A 16,109-nucleotide genomic window follows, 5' to 3' on the forward strand; every position below is an offset into this window, starting at 1 on the left:
TGCTCCAACCTGCTCACAGAGGTGGCTGGGAAAGGAGTGCTGCTGAGCAGTGGACCTGTGCAGGGTCCTCTTATCTCAGCAAGGCCTGGCTGTAGTTTTCAGGAAGGCTGCAGGGGCTGTCCTTGCTCTGATGTGGTTTCTCTGGCTGTGCCTCTGCCTGCCCAGAGCCTGCCATGCTGGCACCCACCCAACACTGCCCTGGGTCTGCAGGCATGGAGCGACTGCTATGATGGCAACCAGCATTTGGGGGGAAGGGAAAAGAGGGGAGGCCAAAGAATGTCTTCTGTAACAAATCTCAATATAAACACTTCAGAGTCCTGCAATAAGAACCTGCTTTCATGAAAAAGGAAAAAAAGAGCTATTTAAAAAAAGAAAAGCATATGATCATTGGTGGAAAAAAATTATGCCCAAATCAGTAACAGTTTTCCTTTTGCTTGAAAAGTCATATTTTAACTCCGTAATTCTCAAACTTCTGTCAGGATCCTCAACCTCCTCCCTAATTTCTGTAAGTAGGATTGGTAACACCATACTTAGAAAACCTTTTTCAAGATGGTAACATTTCATTTATTTACCATCTACTTACCTGCTTTGCTTAAATAATAATGTAAAGGGGGGAAAAGTGTGCTTTCTAGCCAAACACACCTATTATTGTATATTTTACACATGGATACACATGTATATATGTATGACCTCAAGGAGTTAAGATACATATATACATATACACATATGTATACATAGAGAGAGAAAACACAAATTTAAAATCAGGTGAATGGCATTGCCTCTGACATTGTCATCAGTCATCCAGAGGAAGGGAAAGGGAGCTAGGAGACATCTGATGGGAGAGATGATACAATGCCAGAGACCTCCTGCTCCCAGATTTCAGACATAGGCACACGGGTTCTGCTATTTCTGCCTGTGCTGTGTTGCTTTCTTCTCATGGGTAAGACAAACCCAACTGACTAGACATCATGCTCATTTTGTAATGATTTTTGAACATGCTTTGAGTATTATTTTCTACATTCTCATTAGGGAGCCTGCCTGGATGTCCACATGGGGAAAAAAGGGGCATGTGTTAATTGCAAAAACTATTGCTTTTCAGTACAGTAAGGCATTTCTCCAGTAAGCAGTGCAATTTTCTGCTGAACAACCAAAGTAGACTTAAGAGTCACACCTCACGGGTCAAGCCTTCTCCAGGTGAGTGACAATATATAAAAAAAGTCACCTGGAATTATACAGGGGGAAAAATAAAGTGTAATACGTCAGCAATGCTCATTGCACAGTGACAGTAAAATGTAGCTACAACACAATAAAAATCAGTGATAAACCACCCAGCCTCTTCTCTCTTTTCCCTGGGTGCAATTCAAAGTGTGCAGAGAGCTGGCCAACTGCCTGTGCACTGCTGAAATGCCACAGCCACCCTCAGGACAGGGATTCAAAATGCACCGACAGTGTGCCGGGCTTCTGGAGAGAGATGGATTTCATCCTTCCAAGTCCCCGTTCAGAACAAGGGACGGGGATGCCTCCTATCTGTCTTGGCATTAACCTTCTGTCTCTAATCAAAACCTTGTGACACAAAAGATGCTGGAGAACAGTTCTGAGCCTTCCTCATCATGTAAGGATCTTGGCAGCATGGCTGGCTGAGTGTGACTGGTCCTGCAACTGCTTCCTCTTTTCAAAATAAGCTGTGTTTTAAAAAACAGCTCCTTCCCAGCTGGTTGTACATCCAGCCTGTGCTGGTGAGGAGTGGAATAAAACAGTGCTCTCAAGCACCCCTTGCTTTAGTAAAAAGGAGGTTTATTTCACTCTTCACCTCATACATTCTCTCTCTACATATAAATACTGTATATCCAGTACAAGGCACATACAGACAAAACCAGAGGAAGACCACTACCATTCTAGGCACTCGTGTAGTACTTAGTCCATCTCCACCACAGTGTACTAGAGGTCGGGTGAATGCAAACGACAGGTAACAACAGGCTGAGGAGCGAGTCCAGGCAGGTAGGGTTGTGTTGGGATGTAACTGCAGCGCTCGTAAAATATACCCATTGCTGCATGCATGGACTGGACTGCTATGCCACATTTACCCTCCTGTGTCAGGCCACCAGCTCTGCAAGCAGCCGACCCAAAGTTGCTGTTACATTCCTCGGTCAAAGTTACGGAAGCGAGGGCAACCAGGGTAAAATCCCAGTAGGAAACATGGCACTGAGAGGGCATGCACGGAATATGACAGGAGTGACTCGTTTCATTCGGTTTAGTCACATACCTCTTTCCCCTGCCAGGATCATCCAAGATTGAATGAACAGTAGAAAAACAGGGAGGAAATTTAAATATGTAATCAGGCGTTAGTTGGGTTTTGTGGATTGCTGTGTATTATCAATAAGTAAAACTATACTGCATATTTAATACACACTGGAATGATTTTTAGGTGATTGTGAAATTATTTATCAAATGCTCTTAATGCAAAATATTGTGAGTATATCTATATCTATATATATATATATATCAATGGGAAGGAAAAGAGAAAATAGTGAAAGAGTGCAACAATACCTACAGTCATAAACAATAACTGTTCCCTCCGAATTTTAAAATTATTAACTTTTCAATACGCATTCAAGAGCACCAGATTTACAGAGAACTCAGGGCTCAATCCTGCAAATACTTACATGGGTATGCAACATCACCTGCTCAGGGAGAAATGTCCTGACGTGCTGAGAGCAGGACTACAGCCAGCCATGCCAGCTGCCTGTGGGACCAAGTGTTTCCAGGATCAAGCCTCACGATTTTCTGGTGTATATCTGACTATGACATGGTTTCAGTGATTTTCATACACAAATCTTTCTGTTAAGGTGCTTCAAATAGTTAAGAGTGGTTGTATTAGGCCTTAGATAACCCAGACAATAAGTAACAGAGCATAGTTCATCCTAACCTCTGTGACTAGTCATTGAGCTATTACCAATAAGCCAAGGCAGAAGAGGCCAACAGGAAACCAGGTGAGTTCATCATGTACTGGAGGGGCCCAGGGAGACCCCTAGAAATGACCTGAATTCTCAGAAAGGGGCAGAAAGGAGAATGATTCTGTTTTGTTGCAGTTTTCCTTGCTCCCCTCCGGACAGCAGGAGCAGCAGCTGCAGCAGGGACCCCGCTCATGCTGGCTGGAGGCACACACATACAGCTCATGATTTGGAAATACAACCTTTCTGGAAAGTGGACAGGCTTGCTCTTGCAGGTAGTTGGTGGTGAATATTTTGGCCAGACTGGCACTGTCAGAAAGGCTGCAGACTGACATCGAGGAGAGCACAGTTAATTCATCCTTTAGCCCTCCCTCCCCTCTGAAAACACATTCCTCCTGAAGTGTACCTTGCCTTCATCATACTCGAGTGTACTTCCAGCTTTTAAAAAAGATAACCAGCACCAGCTGGGAAGACATCACACAAATATACAAAGCTCCCACCGGATCCTGTGGAAGACTTGGGCGGACACAACCTCGCCGGGGACGCTGCTCACCTCTGCATGGTGCTCTTCGTTTTGCTGTAGGACTTCAATTACCAGCTCTGCCAGACGTATTGTATCTTCTAACTTTTTAGCTGGTGTGACTAACCGGCCTACATTCTCTGTAGTACAAGAACTCAAGTTAAAAGGAAGGCAGGGTGAAAAGCTAGACGAACAGTGAGTTATTTTAGAGGTTAAAAAAAAAATCCCCATAATATTCTGCAGCTTTAAAGATCTTTTCATGCATATGTTAAATGCTTATATAATTAGTACTGAGCAAACCAGAAAGCCACATTCGTTATTATACTATGAAAATACAGTGCTCCAGCTCCAAATTTCACAATACTGTCAGAGTTGGTTTGCTTTATGGTGGCACTTTATTAGCTCAAATAAGAACATCACATTCCCTAAAGACAGCATCTGGCCACTAATGTATGAACAATATGTATCCTTCAATGTAGATGATGCTATTATAGGAATCATATCTATATCATTAAAAATGCTTTTAAGAAGATCAATTAAAACAAATCTGTCTGCACTTGTAATAAATTGTCAGACTCGAGCAATTTAAATGTCACCTGCTTCTAAAAGCAAAACTCGCAGGTCTGTCTTGCTCCAGGATTTAACTCCACAAGGGTCAGGAGTTATGCATGCTGGAGGGAGTGAAAAGTGGTAAATCCCACACTCATGGGCAAGATTTATATGGGAAAAGAGACACAACTTTAAAACAAAAACCCCGCAAAACAAACCAAAGAGTTTAAATCCTGGAGCTTGGTGTTTACCTATTTTGAGTTCTTTTGCAGTGTCTTCTGAAAACTCTAAAAAATTATTATATTATGTTCTTCCAGGTAATTTATATTATTAATAACATATTAAAAATATGAGGTGCTAACAATACGGAACATTTAGAGCATTTCATTAGAAATAATGTAGAGGAAAAGAAAATAGCCACAATTTCCCTGAAGGACAGCTTCCAGAGAGCTGACCACAGACATGTCTCTCTGGCTCAGACCCAGCTACCTGTCCCAGCTCTCCTGAGCAGCAAGGGCAAAGACAGGCATTTCACTACACAGCCAGTCCATACCTCTGCATCCATCGGTATTTTGGCCTCTCCATGGTATCAAAGGGCAGCTCACAGCCCAGGGGTGTGCAAACTCTCCCTGTGATGGTTGTTTGGAGCGGGAATGGAGTGGGAGACCTGCCCCCTTGGGATCCATATGCCAACAGGCCAAGTATTCACAGGGCATCTCGCTCCAGCCTTCCACACACCCTGGTTTTTTCCTAGTGTTCGGTCTTACTGGTGGGGCAGAAGCTTGAGATTGCACAAGGTGGCCTGTTCTGCTTGACTGGGTCACCCAGGGAGAAATCCCTGCCTTGCTGAAGGCTCAGGGAGCTTACAGGACTTCATTCTCCCCCTCAAAATCTTGCCAGCCCCTAGTTTTCTCTGAATACCTGTTTACAGGTTACACAGTTCCATATGTTTCAGGACAGTCCCAAATGTGGCTGGTTTTTGGAGGAGCTCAGCAAGCTGGAGTCTGGCCCTGTAGGGGTTCAGCTTGGCTGAGGGATGGTAAAGCACCATGCAAATGAACTGTACAGTTTTACTGATTTATGGCACAGATAAGGGCCTTGGGCATTTCTCCTCCAGTTTTGCTGATGTTTGTTGTATCATTGGAAACAAACAAAAGAAAAAAAAATCAAGGTTCCCTTTAATATAATTTACTGAGCAAATACTGAAATTGGAAAGCTCCTGGTTAACTTCTCAGTCTTGGTCCTACACTATCCAGCACCTCAATGGCTACAAGAAGTAGAAACCACTTCCTTTTGCAAAAGAAGCCCAAAGACAGGTCCCTCAGTAAGATCTGGTTGTTTCTGCACCTCCAAAGCCAAGGAGAAGCTTTTCCATTGATCAGTGCAGCATCAGGCCCATTCTCATTTGCAACATTGATCTGCTCTCAAATATAACTAAAAGACAAAAGTGTTAATAAGAACAACTGCTCAAAGATGCTGTCTTTAAAGAAAATATTGATGCTTATATAACTTTGGCAGCCAGCAGATGTCAATCTTAATTTTTTTCCTTCTTATTTTAAATATTTCCCTGGTTAAGTTACTATACATCAGAATATTCTGCTAAGATAGCTGGAGCACTGACAGTTACATGAAACGTATACGATATACTTATCAAACATTTCATCCAACATCATGTAAAGCTCATACATATTTATAGTTTCCATGCAAAATGTTATGCAACAACAATGTTATTTTGTGCTGACGTTGATATTTGAAAATGTTGCATATGTCAGACATTGCTAGACAAAAAAATGTGGACATTTTGAAATAAATGCTACCTCTAAATCTCTAAAGCCTACCACGTCGCGCTAGGTGTTTTGTATGTATCAAGCTGCACATGAGGACTAGCTTTCTACTGCTACACGAGCGGCTGCTAGACTAGGAAACCACTGAATAAAAGAAAGGAAGACTATTACAGTACTTGGCGGCTGTTTGGCCATGCCTTTGAGCATATGATCTATCATGTTAGTCTGCGTTTGAGGAGATGATGGTGGCCCAGCCGGCGGCTTCGGCTTGGGCGGACGGGCTGGTGGTGCGTGACGGAGAGAGAGACGCCAAAAGTAAAGAGACAAATGACTTCATAAACAGTGACAAAAAAGATGGAAATTTCAAAAGGAACATAAGCAGAAATGATCAAATACAAATGGAATAAGCTGCTGGGTTTTTGCTTATCGGTATTTGGGGTATTACACGGTAATGACACCATCTGACAACACGTATTCTAGAAGTCAGCAGATTCGAACATCCTACAGCACCGTGCAATCAGAAAGCTAAAAATTCAATGCAAGTATGAAACCACACTTAGTGCAGTCACACCAGGAGACTGAGATGGGTTAATTCAGTTAAAACTCTGGAATTCAGAAAAGGTGAACTAAAAAACACAACTTGAAGTCAGCTCCCCAATGCTTAGGCACGTTTAGCAATAGAATAATGAGCCATAGGAATTAATTGCTTTGCAAATATCAATTACACATTTTAGAATTAAACGTCACTGTTGGTTAAAGGGAGCTATAAAATATTCTTGTGCAATTTAAACATGTAAAAAAATCTGTCACTTAAAAATGTGTGGTTCCTGATCGTTTCCAGCTCATTTAATTATTTTCAACTTGGAATTCTAGTGGCTTTTATATTCTGGGTTGAATCATATATAAAAACTTGCCAGCTCTATCAAATATGTTACTTGCTATTCCAAATGTTAGAATACTGCAATCAGGACTTGACCCATCTGTCATATAGTTTACAATATCAGCATAGGAAAAATTCAAAGAAAATAGCCTTTCCTTTTACATACACCCAGAGAATAAATTATATGCTGTGAATATATTAACACAATAGTTTCTATTCCTTTTAATAACAGTTTTTAGCAGCATTGTGACTATTTTTAATCATGCCATTTGCAAGGATTCTGGCATATTTATCTGGACATTCTATTGCCAAAAGTCCTTGCCATTTTGCTTGCATTTTCCAGTGGGGGAAAAACAATCAGTTGGCTTGTGTAAAGGAGATTTCTGATTGCTTTTATTTCTCACAGAACTACAACACTTATCAAAGTATAATAAAGAATATTCGAGTAAACCATTAAGGAATGTGAGTTAGGTTGGTGCCCCTCTCCATACACAGGGATAGATACACATACACACATACATACACACATACACACATACATACACACATACATACATAAAACCACACACAATGCACACACATGCACACACACACACACACACACTCACACTCACACACACACACACATTTTTAGTCTTTTAAGCTGTATAATGATTAATTCAGACTCTCAGATTCAAGCTACTGTCTTTCTTTCTTTCTTTCTTTTCCTTGTTTTCTTACAACAGGAAAAGCAAATCTATTCATTCATCTCTGGAGTAATCCTGATCTTTGTTCAACATTTACCAAGGGTGACTTTGTCCCCAGAAACAAACCTCTCAGCCTCAAGTGACAAAAATAACTGCTTTTCTGGGCATTGGCCTAATGACTTTCACTCTGCTTTAAAACATGAGCAAGAATTCAATTTGGCTACTCACTGATTGCTCCTGAGTTTGATATGCAAATGTAGGAAGAGTATTTTACTGCCCATTGCTATGGAGAGCAGCTTGTGCCAAGGTCTCTGGATGGGAAGGGATGGTGGGGAGAGGGAATTGCACATCTTCTCCCACCCATATCTGACAACTACAGGGTGGGAACCCCTCACCACCCAGGGGAGTCTGTTGGGTGGCAAAGTTGGGGGTGTCAAAGAGAGAGAGCTCTTCTAAGAGTGCCAAAGCCAAGGTGAAAGGAATCTGAGTTTCACCCCATTGCACACGTCAGCACTGCAGCCCTCAAGCATCCTTAAATGTGGAGTCCAGCCCCTGCATCCCTAACAGCTACCCATCCAAAAATAGCTCCTAGGCTTCACAGACATCCAGACTCCAGAGTGTTGAACGGGCCTGATTAGCACAAGTGTTTTCTGTCCTAGGGAAAAGTCATTAATAGAGAAAGAGGAGGAGGAAAAGGCAAGAGATGCAGCAGCATCTTCACGAGTCGATGGTGCAGCGCGTACAGAACAGCTTGGAGGAGGCTCCCGCTGTGCAGTTGTCAGCACAGTGCCCCAGGGTGGCTCTCACTTCTCTGGGGGGCCTGTGAGAGACCCCTCCAGCACCTTACCCTGCTCCTGGCATCCCCCCACCACCCCTCTTGGAAACAAGCTCCCACAAGGCACTGGAGCAGGCTAAGCAACAAACTCTTGATATAATTCTGATCTGGCCCAATCTGCACAAATATTCAGCTCTTTTCACACATTTTAGTTTTTCAGACCCAAATTCAAGGCTCTTGCATGACGGCTGCAGAACCACCTGGAGGTGAAGGAGGAGAAGAGTTCTCTCTGTTCCTGTGGGCACTGAACAGCCATGAGCCCCAACTCATGCTTTTCTTTGTTGTCTCTTTATCGCGTGAAAATTTAAAAGATTAAGGTCTGGCTAAGGAAAAGGATTAATTTCCTCTGTAAATTTAAAGAGAAATGGGGTTGTGACAGCCATGCACTATGAGGCACTAGAGCTCACACCCTTCTCCAGGTCCAGGTCTCAGAGGTGACATGTGAGGTCCCTTTCAGGGATGGCTCAGCTCCCACTCAGAGCAAGGGAGATGTGTGAGGCTGGATGGGTTTTATGGCACTTGCTCGTGATCAGCTGCAGTGTGCGGCAGGTTTTGTTTCACTTTGGCTTTTCTTTTTTCCCTGTCCTTTTCCTCTCTGATCCCTCACTACAGCCAGTTGAGTATCAGAAATTCTCTTGTACTTGCTGCTCATGTGTGTCAGATGAGTAAGATTTAAACACCTTCATCACTGAAATCAGAGCCAGGAGCAAATTCTTACTGCCTGACAAAGTGCTTTCCTGGACAAACTCTTCTAAAGGTTTTTATGCTTCTGTATGATACTGGCACGTAAAATACTTGCAGAAGCTCAAATTACTTGAAAAATTCAGGGTTTGTGCTTGCAATGATCTTCAGCCTGCAATAACAGGTATATTGATAAATCTGTGCTACATTGGTATAGATATTGCACACAATTCATTGTGTGTGGCTCTTACATACTGGAAAATTTTCGAACTATGTATTTCTACCTCAGCACTGTGATTTCTGCTATATGGGTTACTAAATCATCAGCAACAATAAGAATTACATTTGCAGCAGGAGAAGAGTATTATTGACTTTTCATATTTTTTAGAAGCGTAGCCACTGATTCAATGATTTCCTTATAATAATTAAAAACATATGACCCTTGCCAAGGGCTTTAGCATCCAAGTGTTATCTGTGCATTCATTTGTGAGCCAATAATCAAAATGATACAAAAAACTGCTGTTTTCAAGATAACTATAAAGCATAATGGACTTAGCCCAAGGACAAGGCAGGGCAGCCTTTTATTATACTCATGAAGTTAATTTGCATGTATCTGAAAGGGATTTCAGTAATGGTATTTTTTCTCTCAAAATAAGATATTTTATTTTAAAGGAAAGAAAAAAATCATAGACTTTTTTTTTTTTTTATTTAGAAAGAGATGCCAATTCACCTCAAAACCTCAATATACTGAAGAGAGAACTGCTCTCCTGATTTTCTAATGATTATTGAGCCTAGGGAAGAATTTGTGCCTATCTGAATTCTGTCTCATGCCCCAGGCAGCAAGTTGCTCCCGCAGTTGGTGGGAGACTCATAGAAAGAAAATGTCAGAATGCAGATCTCTGAATTTCTGAAGCTCTTGCAATAACTTTGTACTGCTTTAGACACTGCCTTTGAAAAGTCAAGAGGAAATCTTGAAAGCTGCGTAACGATTCTTTGTTAAGTACAGCCCAATGCCACTTCAAGGAATGAAACAAATAAAGCAGCATTTCAACACACATAGATACAGGTTATAGTCATGCCTGAGTGAAAGTATAGGATTTATTAATGACTTCAGCCTCTACTCCTCCACACAAAGACTGATATTTTCATATATTTTACATTTTTATTTACTCAAACAATGTAAATTTTTTTTTTACTTTTTAAGCTTTGTGATTTATCACAAATTCTGGAGTGATTGGCTAACAGGGGTTGGGCTGACAGATCACACAGGACCTCTCCTTGCCTTGGACCTGGTCAATTGACAGGCAGCTGAGCTCCTCAGCTGAGGAGTTCCAGATATGTGCACAGAGCTTCCCAGGATGAGATCCAGAAACAGGGAAGGCGAGTGACGTAAAGTGAGCATGGGGCTGTGACAAGGGCCAGTACGACTGCCTTGGAAAATGCCACTGCTCCTTAACAACCTGCTGCGCTGCTCTAGTCTGAAACCAAGCTCTCCTGCACCCACTGCCTCGGTGCAGGACGCCTGCCACGCCTGCTGGGGCCAGTGTACCACCAAGATGCTCCTTGGCTGCTGCCAGCTCAGGCTGGTGCAGCCCAAGCTGCCCTGCTCGGTCCCTCTCCTATGGGTGCACCCAGGTCCCCAGCCTGACACAGGCACCTGAGAGATGTCTGCCTCTGTACAGGCACTGCAGCTGCCCCTCAGTGCCCCATGGGCAGCACTGACCCCTGAACTGAGCGGGTTCCAGCTTCACAGCCACCTGGCATCACCACTGGCTGTGTTTTCAAGTGAGGCTGAGCTTGCCCAGGAGCCCACCCAGGGAGGACAGAGTGTGCCAGCCCTGCAGCACAGTGAGGTGTGGTGCCCTTGGAGATTCCTTCCCTGCACAGGGGATGGAGCTGCTGCTGAACAAGCGAAAACCTGGTATTTTTGGATAGCTCAATTTGCCTTGGGGACAGAGCAATAGGACTTCAGCAGGTCCCTCTGCTCTGCAGCTACTTTCCATGAGATGTTCCACTGCTCTGCCACCCACACCCTGGCACTAAGCACTGAGGTGAGATCTGTCTCCTTCACTGCTCATCTCTGTGCACCAACTCAGCACTACCACAAGAAACCTCTCCTTCCAGAGACCAAACCTAAATTGCAAAATGAGAATTACTCAGCCTGAAAACTGAACCCCCCCCTGAGTCTTACACCAAACAGAAGCAATTGAGAAACTGACAACTCTGCCTTGGTGGGCACCACCTCTGAAGCTGCCTGTACCCAACTCCAGCAGTGCAAAGTGGCACTTGTGCTCATGGGATCCCTGTGCAGAAGGGATGGGGAAGATATTCTTTTCTAAATAATTATGTATTTCTGACCTACATAAACAAACACTTATTAAAAGGTTACAATTATTAATCTGAGTGTTTGTAGCTTTGTCTGATTAATAATTAAAGTATTTTATTTTAAATTCTTTTAGCACAATTCCCTGTTTAATGTTCTATTTCAATATTTTAATGCAAGGCAAGAGATTACACATTTCTCAGGAGAAAGGAGAACTAAAGGGTAGCACTTGTGTGTTTTCAAGAAGTTGTTTTCAGGGTATTATTTTTATTCTTGCTTCTGGCAAAATAAAAAAGTCAGGCCAAACCCCAGACACTTTTGACTCCACTTAAGCTGAGGAACCAGTTTCAAGTGAGTCCTGCTGACCTTGCCTGAAAATTTTTTATTTAAAACCAAGGGAGATTCGTGGGCAGAAAGCAGTGGAGTCACAACTCCCTGTGCCCTTTCACTTGCTCCAAGCATTGGGAAGAAACAGGTTATTTTTAACCAAGCTGGGCCATAGGAATGTCATTCTGAACTTCTAAACTGCAGGCACGTGACAGGTTGTTGCAGCAAGCACGATGCTCCATGCAGTTATTGTGCTTAATGCACAACAGCCTGTGCTCACTCTAATTTTTACAGTTAATGGTAATAATTGGGACTGTTCTATTTATTTTAGTTTATTTGCACCTTTCATAAATGTAAGAAAAAACTAGTCTGCATTTTCTAAATATTGCTTGTTATTTGCAATTCATTTTACTATGAGGCAATAGATTATGGGCCAAATTTGAGCTGAGGAGGTCTGGAGAAGCCAGAACCTGACCCAGCCTCTTGTACTGCTCTTCTAAAGCAATTTCCCTGTGCAAACAGAGCTGAAATCAACCAGACCCTTTCTTTTTTCCCCACAAAACAGAACAATCTACTCACAAAAAGAAATGAACAGTTCAAGTTTCAAGGACTTTGGAACTAGGACTCTGGGATACAACAGAAACGAGAAGAGGGGCTGCAGAGCTCCACCATCCCTTTTGCAGAGATGTGCACTTGAGCTGAGCCTTTGCCTTGTTACATGTCACCACAGGTTATAAACAAGAGACAAACATGACTTCTGTCCCACCAGATTGTTTGTTACACATTAACAAATAAATAGAAATAAAGAAATAAAGAAAAACCCAGTCCTCCCATCAGGGCAGAAAACAGAAGGTATGAAAACCAAAAATGAACGTTAGTTTACTTATAAATGTGCTTGTTAGGTGTGGAAGATTAATGGCCAAATCACCAATATTTTTTCACCCAAAATGAGCTGCAGTTCTTTTGAAAAACAAGAAACCTTCTCTTTACAAAGACTAGATTCTCCTCTACAACTGTCTCCTAAGAAGGCACTACATCTCTACAGGGTATTTTTAATCTACATTCTATTCTATGAAAGGAGGAAAAGGAGATTATGTAGACAGCACAAATTAACTCCTTAAGTATCAATGCATCTCCATTTTCAGCCTGAAGGAGTACATATCTTAAGGAGCTATGAAAATAGAAAACAAAATAAATATAACTCAACAGTCCTAACAATTTATAATGCATATACAATTGTTCACCTGCGTCCTTTTGATTCTCTATATGAAAGAGAGAAAGCAACAAGGAGAGAAAAGAGAGAAACAAGAACAGATATGCAGGATTAATGAGCAAGTGGACCGCACAGCCCCCCAGTTATGCGTGATATATGACATTTGAAAAAAAGAAAAGTCGCCCCGTCTCGCCCCCCGCCCCCCCGAGCGTGGGGTTACCAAAGGAAGCTCCTTTCATGGAGAGAAAACGCTGCACAAATAGAAAACCAGAGAGGGAGAGCTCTGAGGACACAGAGGGGGTCTCCGAGTGACAGCAGGGTCGGGGTGTCCCCTCCAGAGCTCGGTGCAAAGGAGTAAGTAGTAAAAAAATCGAGGAGGAGAGCAAGTAGAGTGCATCCTTTCGCTGAGAGCTAACAGACAGGAGACATTAAGATCTGATGTACAGAGAAAGGACAGCCTTACACCATCTTATACACAGGATTGGGTAAAGATTTCATACGCAGGCAAAGGGATGGCTTTTTCCAAGTGTCCTTTATCTGACCTCTAGCTCACTTCTCCACAATGTAGCTGCTACCTTTTGATTGTGTACCAGTGACAAGCACTTTACAAACTGGGGTTACACAGAAGCAAAGTAAAAATGCATTCAGGTCACGGACATAAAGAAGAACTGAAAAAACTTACAGACAGTCTGAGTTTGTCACAAACAGATGGGTTAATTGTCTAACCTGGTTTAGGCTGATAGAAAGTGACTGGACTTCTCACACTGGGTTTCACAGACAGAAGCAACAGACAAGCCAATGCTAAAAGACTTGAAGCAAGGAGAGTGAGTTGGTTTGGATCTGGACTTTCTTGAGGCAATGAGAACAGAGAAAGTGAGGACAGCATGGAGAGGAGGGTGGTAGGTACTCACGAATGGTTAAATCCATCACTTGAGAGGCCAAGCAGAAGACAGGATGCTCATACATTTCTCTCTTTTTCCCTATAAAAGAGGATTTGGGCATGCAAGAGGCTTAGGTCAGAGGTAAAGAGGTTACAGGCTATAGGTCAGAGGAAAACTTCATATCAGGTTAAAAGGAAAGCCACAGAGTATTTTGGGATACACACAGGATAAAAAGAAGAAAATAAAAAAGAAAGAAAAATAAAAAGGAGGGTTAAAATTTGAGATCTACTGGATTAACCATTCAGCATGCCCATGAGTCACAAGAGAGGCTGTGACCATGACTCTAGAGGTTTGCTCTGAACTGTTTGCAAGAATATAATGATCAAAACATCATGAATAGAGGGAAATAGATTTTCATTGGTTTAAGGCTCCAAGATACTAAGGATTTCAGCCTTCAGTATCTAAGGCTTTCACAGGTATTTCTTCATAAGCATAGCCTTAAGCACTGCTGCCACTGATTTGGTTCTGCAATTCTGACAAAAGTGCCTTACACGTGGCTATTCAAATGTCATTCAAAAGCAAGATTTCAAAGCCATGTCCAGTGAACAGGAATGTGTTTCACCAAGGTAAACTTGTCATTTGCTCTTCTAAGGAAGTATTTGAATATGCAGTGGACTATGCTCATGAGAGAAAACCTGATGCATGCAGCTGGCGGATGTTGGGTTGTTCAAATTAACAATCCCAGCATGCTTGGAAATTGGTGTTACAACCACTTTTGTAGAAATAGCATCAAAAAGTGGCTGTGGCCAATCACAGATAAAGGAGGAGAAAAGCAGAAGAGAGCAGATAGTGTGGAATGAACTATTTCTCTGAAAAGGCAGCTGGAAAAAAATAGGTTTGTTGCTTCAAAGTATTCCCAGACCTAAAAGTCACAGTGCAAAAAGAGAGGGCAGATAATTAACACAACCAAGAAGAATTGAGGCACAAAAGGAAAAATACACACTAACTGTTCTACTTTGGAAATGAATGCATTTTTACTTACAGATCATAAAGTTTGTTTTTGCATAGATTTATCTGAAAGAAGAGAGCAAATCTTACCAACGAGTTAGTGATATTTATACAGAGAACCTAAGGGAGCCAGCCCTGGGTAGAAGCATCCATCAACAGAAAAGCTGTTTTTGATTCTCAATCCTTCTCCATCCTTGTCAAGTATATTTAAACATTGCATTTTACAGAATACACCAATTAAAGTATCCTCTGAAGTTGAGTACTTCGATAAATTGTCTGATAATACAGTGCTTATGAAACCTTCGTTCCTTCTCTATTTTTGTCACTCATTACCAAGTCAAGAGTTGATAAACATCCTTTTAGTGCCCAATTCTTAAGTGTTTCTCACTGGATGCATAACAATGAATTCATTACCACTGGTACACAATTTGCATCATTAGACAGAAAAAAAATGGAAAAAGAGAGGACATGTCATGTACAGAACCTGGACAATTTGCCATATAATAACAACCCAATTTTTCATGTAAACAAGAACGAAGAACAAATCAGAGGGAGTTTTAGTTTGGGATTTTTTTTTTCTCCTCTCAATATTGTCCTATAGGCATACAACAATAATCTTGGCTGTGGGAAAGCTTCACACCACACATGACAGAAACCCAGAGTCTAGAGCAGAACATACCATTCATCTGGAACACACAGATTTAATTAATTGGGAACTTGGAAAAAGTTGGGTGGGAGTTTGAAGTCGGGAACAGCAGCCAACAAGGTACCAACATAAACTGATAACATATAAAGAACGACTGAATCATAGAGCTTCAGTAACACATATCCTCCAGCAAACTTTAAAATGTCTTTTTGATGGCTACATGTGTCTCTGGTCACTGGTTATTATTCTCCCATAACTTAAAAGGTCAAAAATATCAGCTTTGCCAGATTCAGAGTGACAAGAAAGAAATCCGATGCAAGTATGGGATCACTGATCAATGACTGCAATGCAAACTGCTAAGACAATGAAACACACCCAGAAAAAAAGACATTTTAAATTGGCTACAAATGATTAAACATAGATTAAACAGTTTTTCAGCTTTTTATTTTTCATTTGTCTCCTGAAGTGTCACAAGCAATTAGCTGCAGTATACCTTCAGCTGTAAAGATGACATCCCAAGTATTTTTCAATTTGTTTTTTAAAACCACGACGTGAGTCTGAATACTACACCACTGGCCAAATGCACTAACGATCAAAGGAAAAAAAAGCTACAGTTCTTTTTAACTGTTTCCTCTCTCCTTTCCAGAAAAAGAAATGATTTGCATAGCTTCCATTCTTAACTGCTTCCGAAGCCAACACCACTGAAAAGATTCTGAATCACAACAGCTTTACCGACAAGAGAGTAAATAGCAAATGAGCTTTTTTTAAAGAGCTCCCAGCCACCTAAGTTGCCACCTAGAAAGATAAGAAAAATTTTAATTTCAG

General features: G+C 41.7%; 1 protein-coding gene across 8 annotated transcripts in view; it reads right to left on the bottom strand.

The window, feature by feature from the left end:
- The window catches only part of CADPS (calcium dependent secretion activator), a 204,182-nt gene that overhangs the window by 52,311 nt on the left and 135,762 nt on the right, over window positions 1–16,109 (bottom strand). For 4 of the 8 annotated variants that reach the window (XM_054516002.1, XM_054516001.1, XM_054515997.1 and 1 more), the window contains exons 16-18: window positions 13,661–13,729; window positions 12,781–12,798; window positions 3,505–3,611 (exon numbers count right to left, since the gene is read on the bottom strand). In XM_054516002.1, the coding sequence (XP_054371977.1) occupies window positions 3,505–3,611; window positions 12,781–12,798; window positions 13,661–13,729 (194 nt within the window). The remainder of the gene's footprint in view (window positions 1–3,504; window positions 3,612–12,780; window positions 12,799–13,660; window positions 13,730–16,109) is intronic. The other 4 variants (XM_036390827.1, XM_036390824.2, XM_054515998.1 and 1 more) reach the window with 2 other exon arrangements.

Source organism: Molothrus ater, chromosome 11, assembly GCF_012460135.2.
Source record: "Molothrus ater isolate BHLD 08-10-18 breed brown headed cowbird chromosome 11, BPBGC_Mater_1.1, whole genome shotgun sequence".
Classification (NCBI taxonomy): domain Eukaryota; kingdom Metazoa; phylum Chordata; class Aves; order Passeriformes; family Icteridae; genus Molothrus; species Molothrus ater.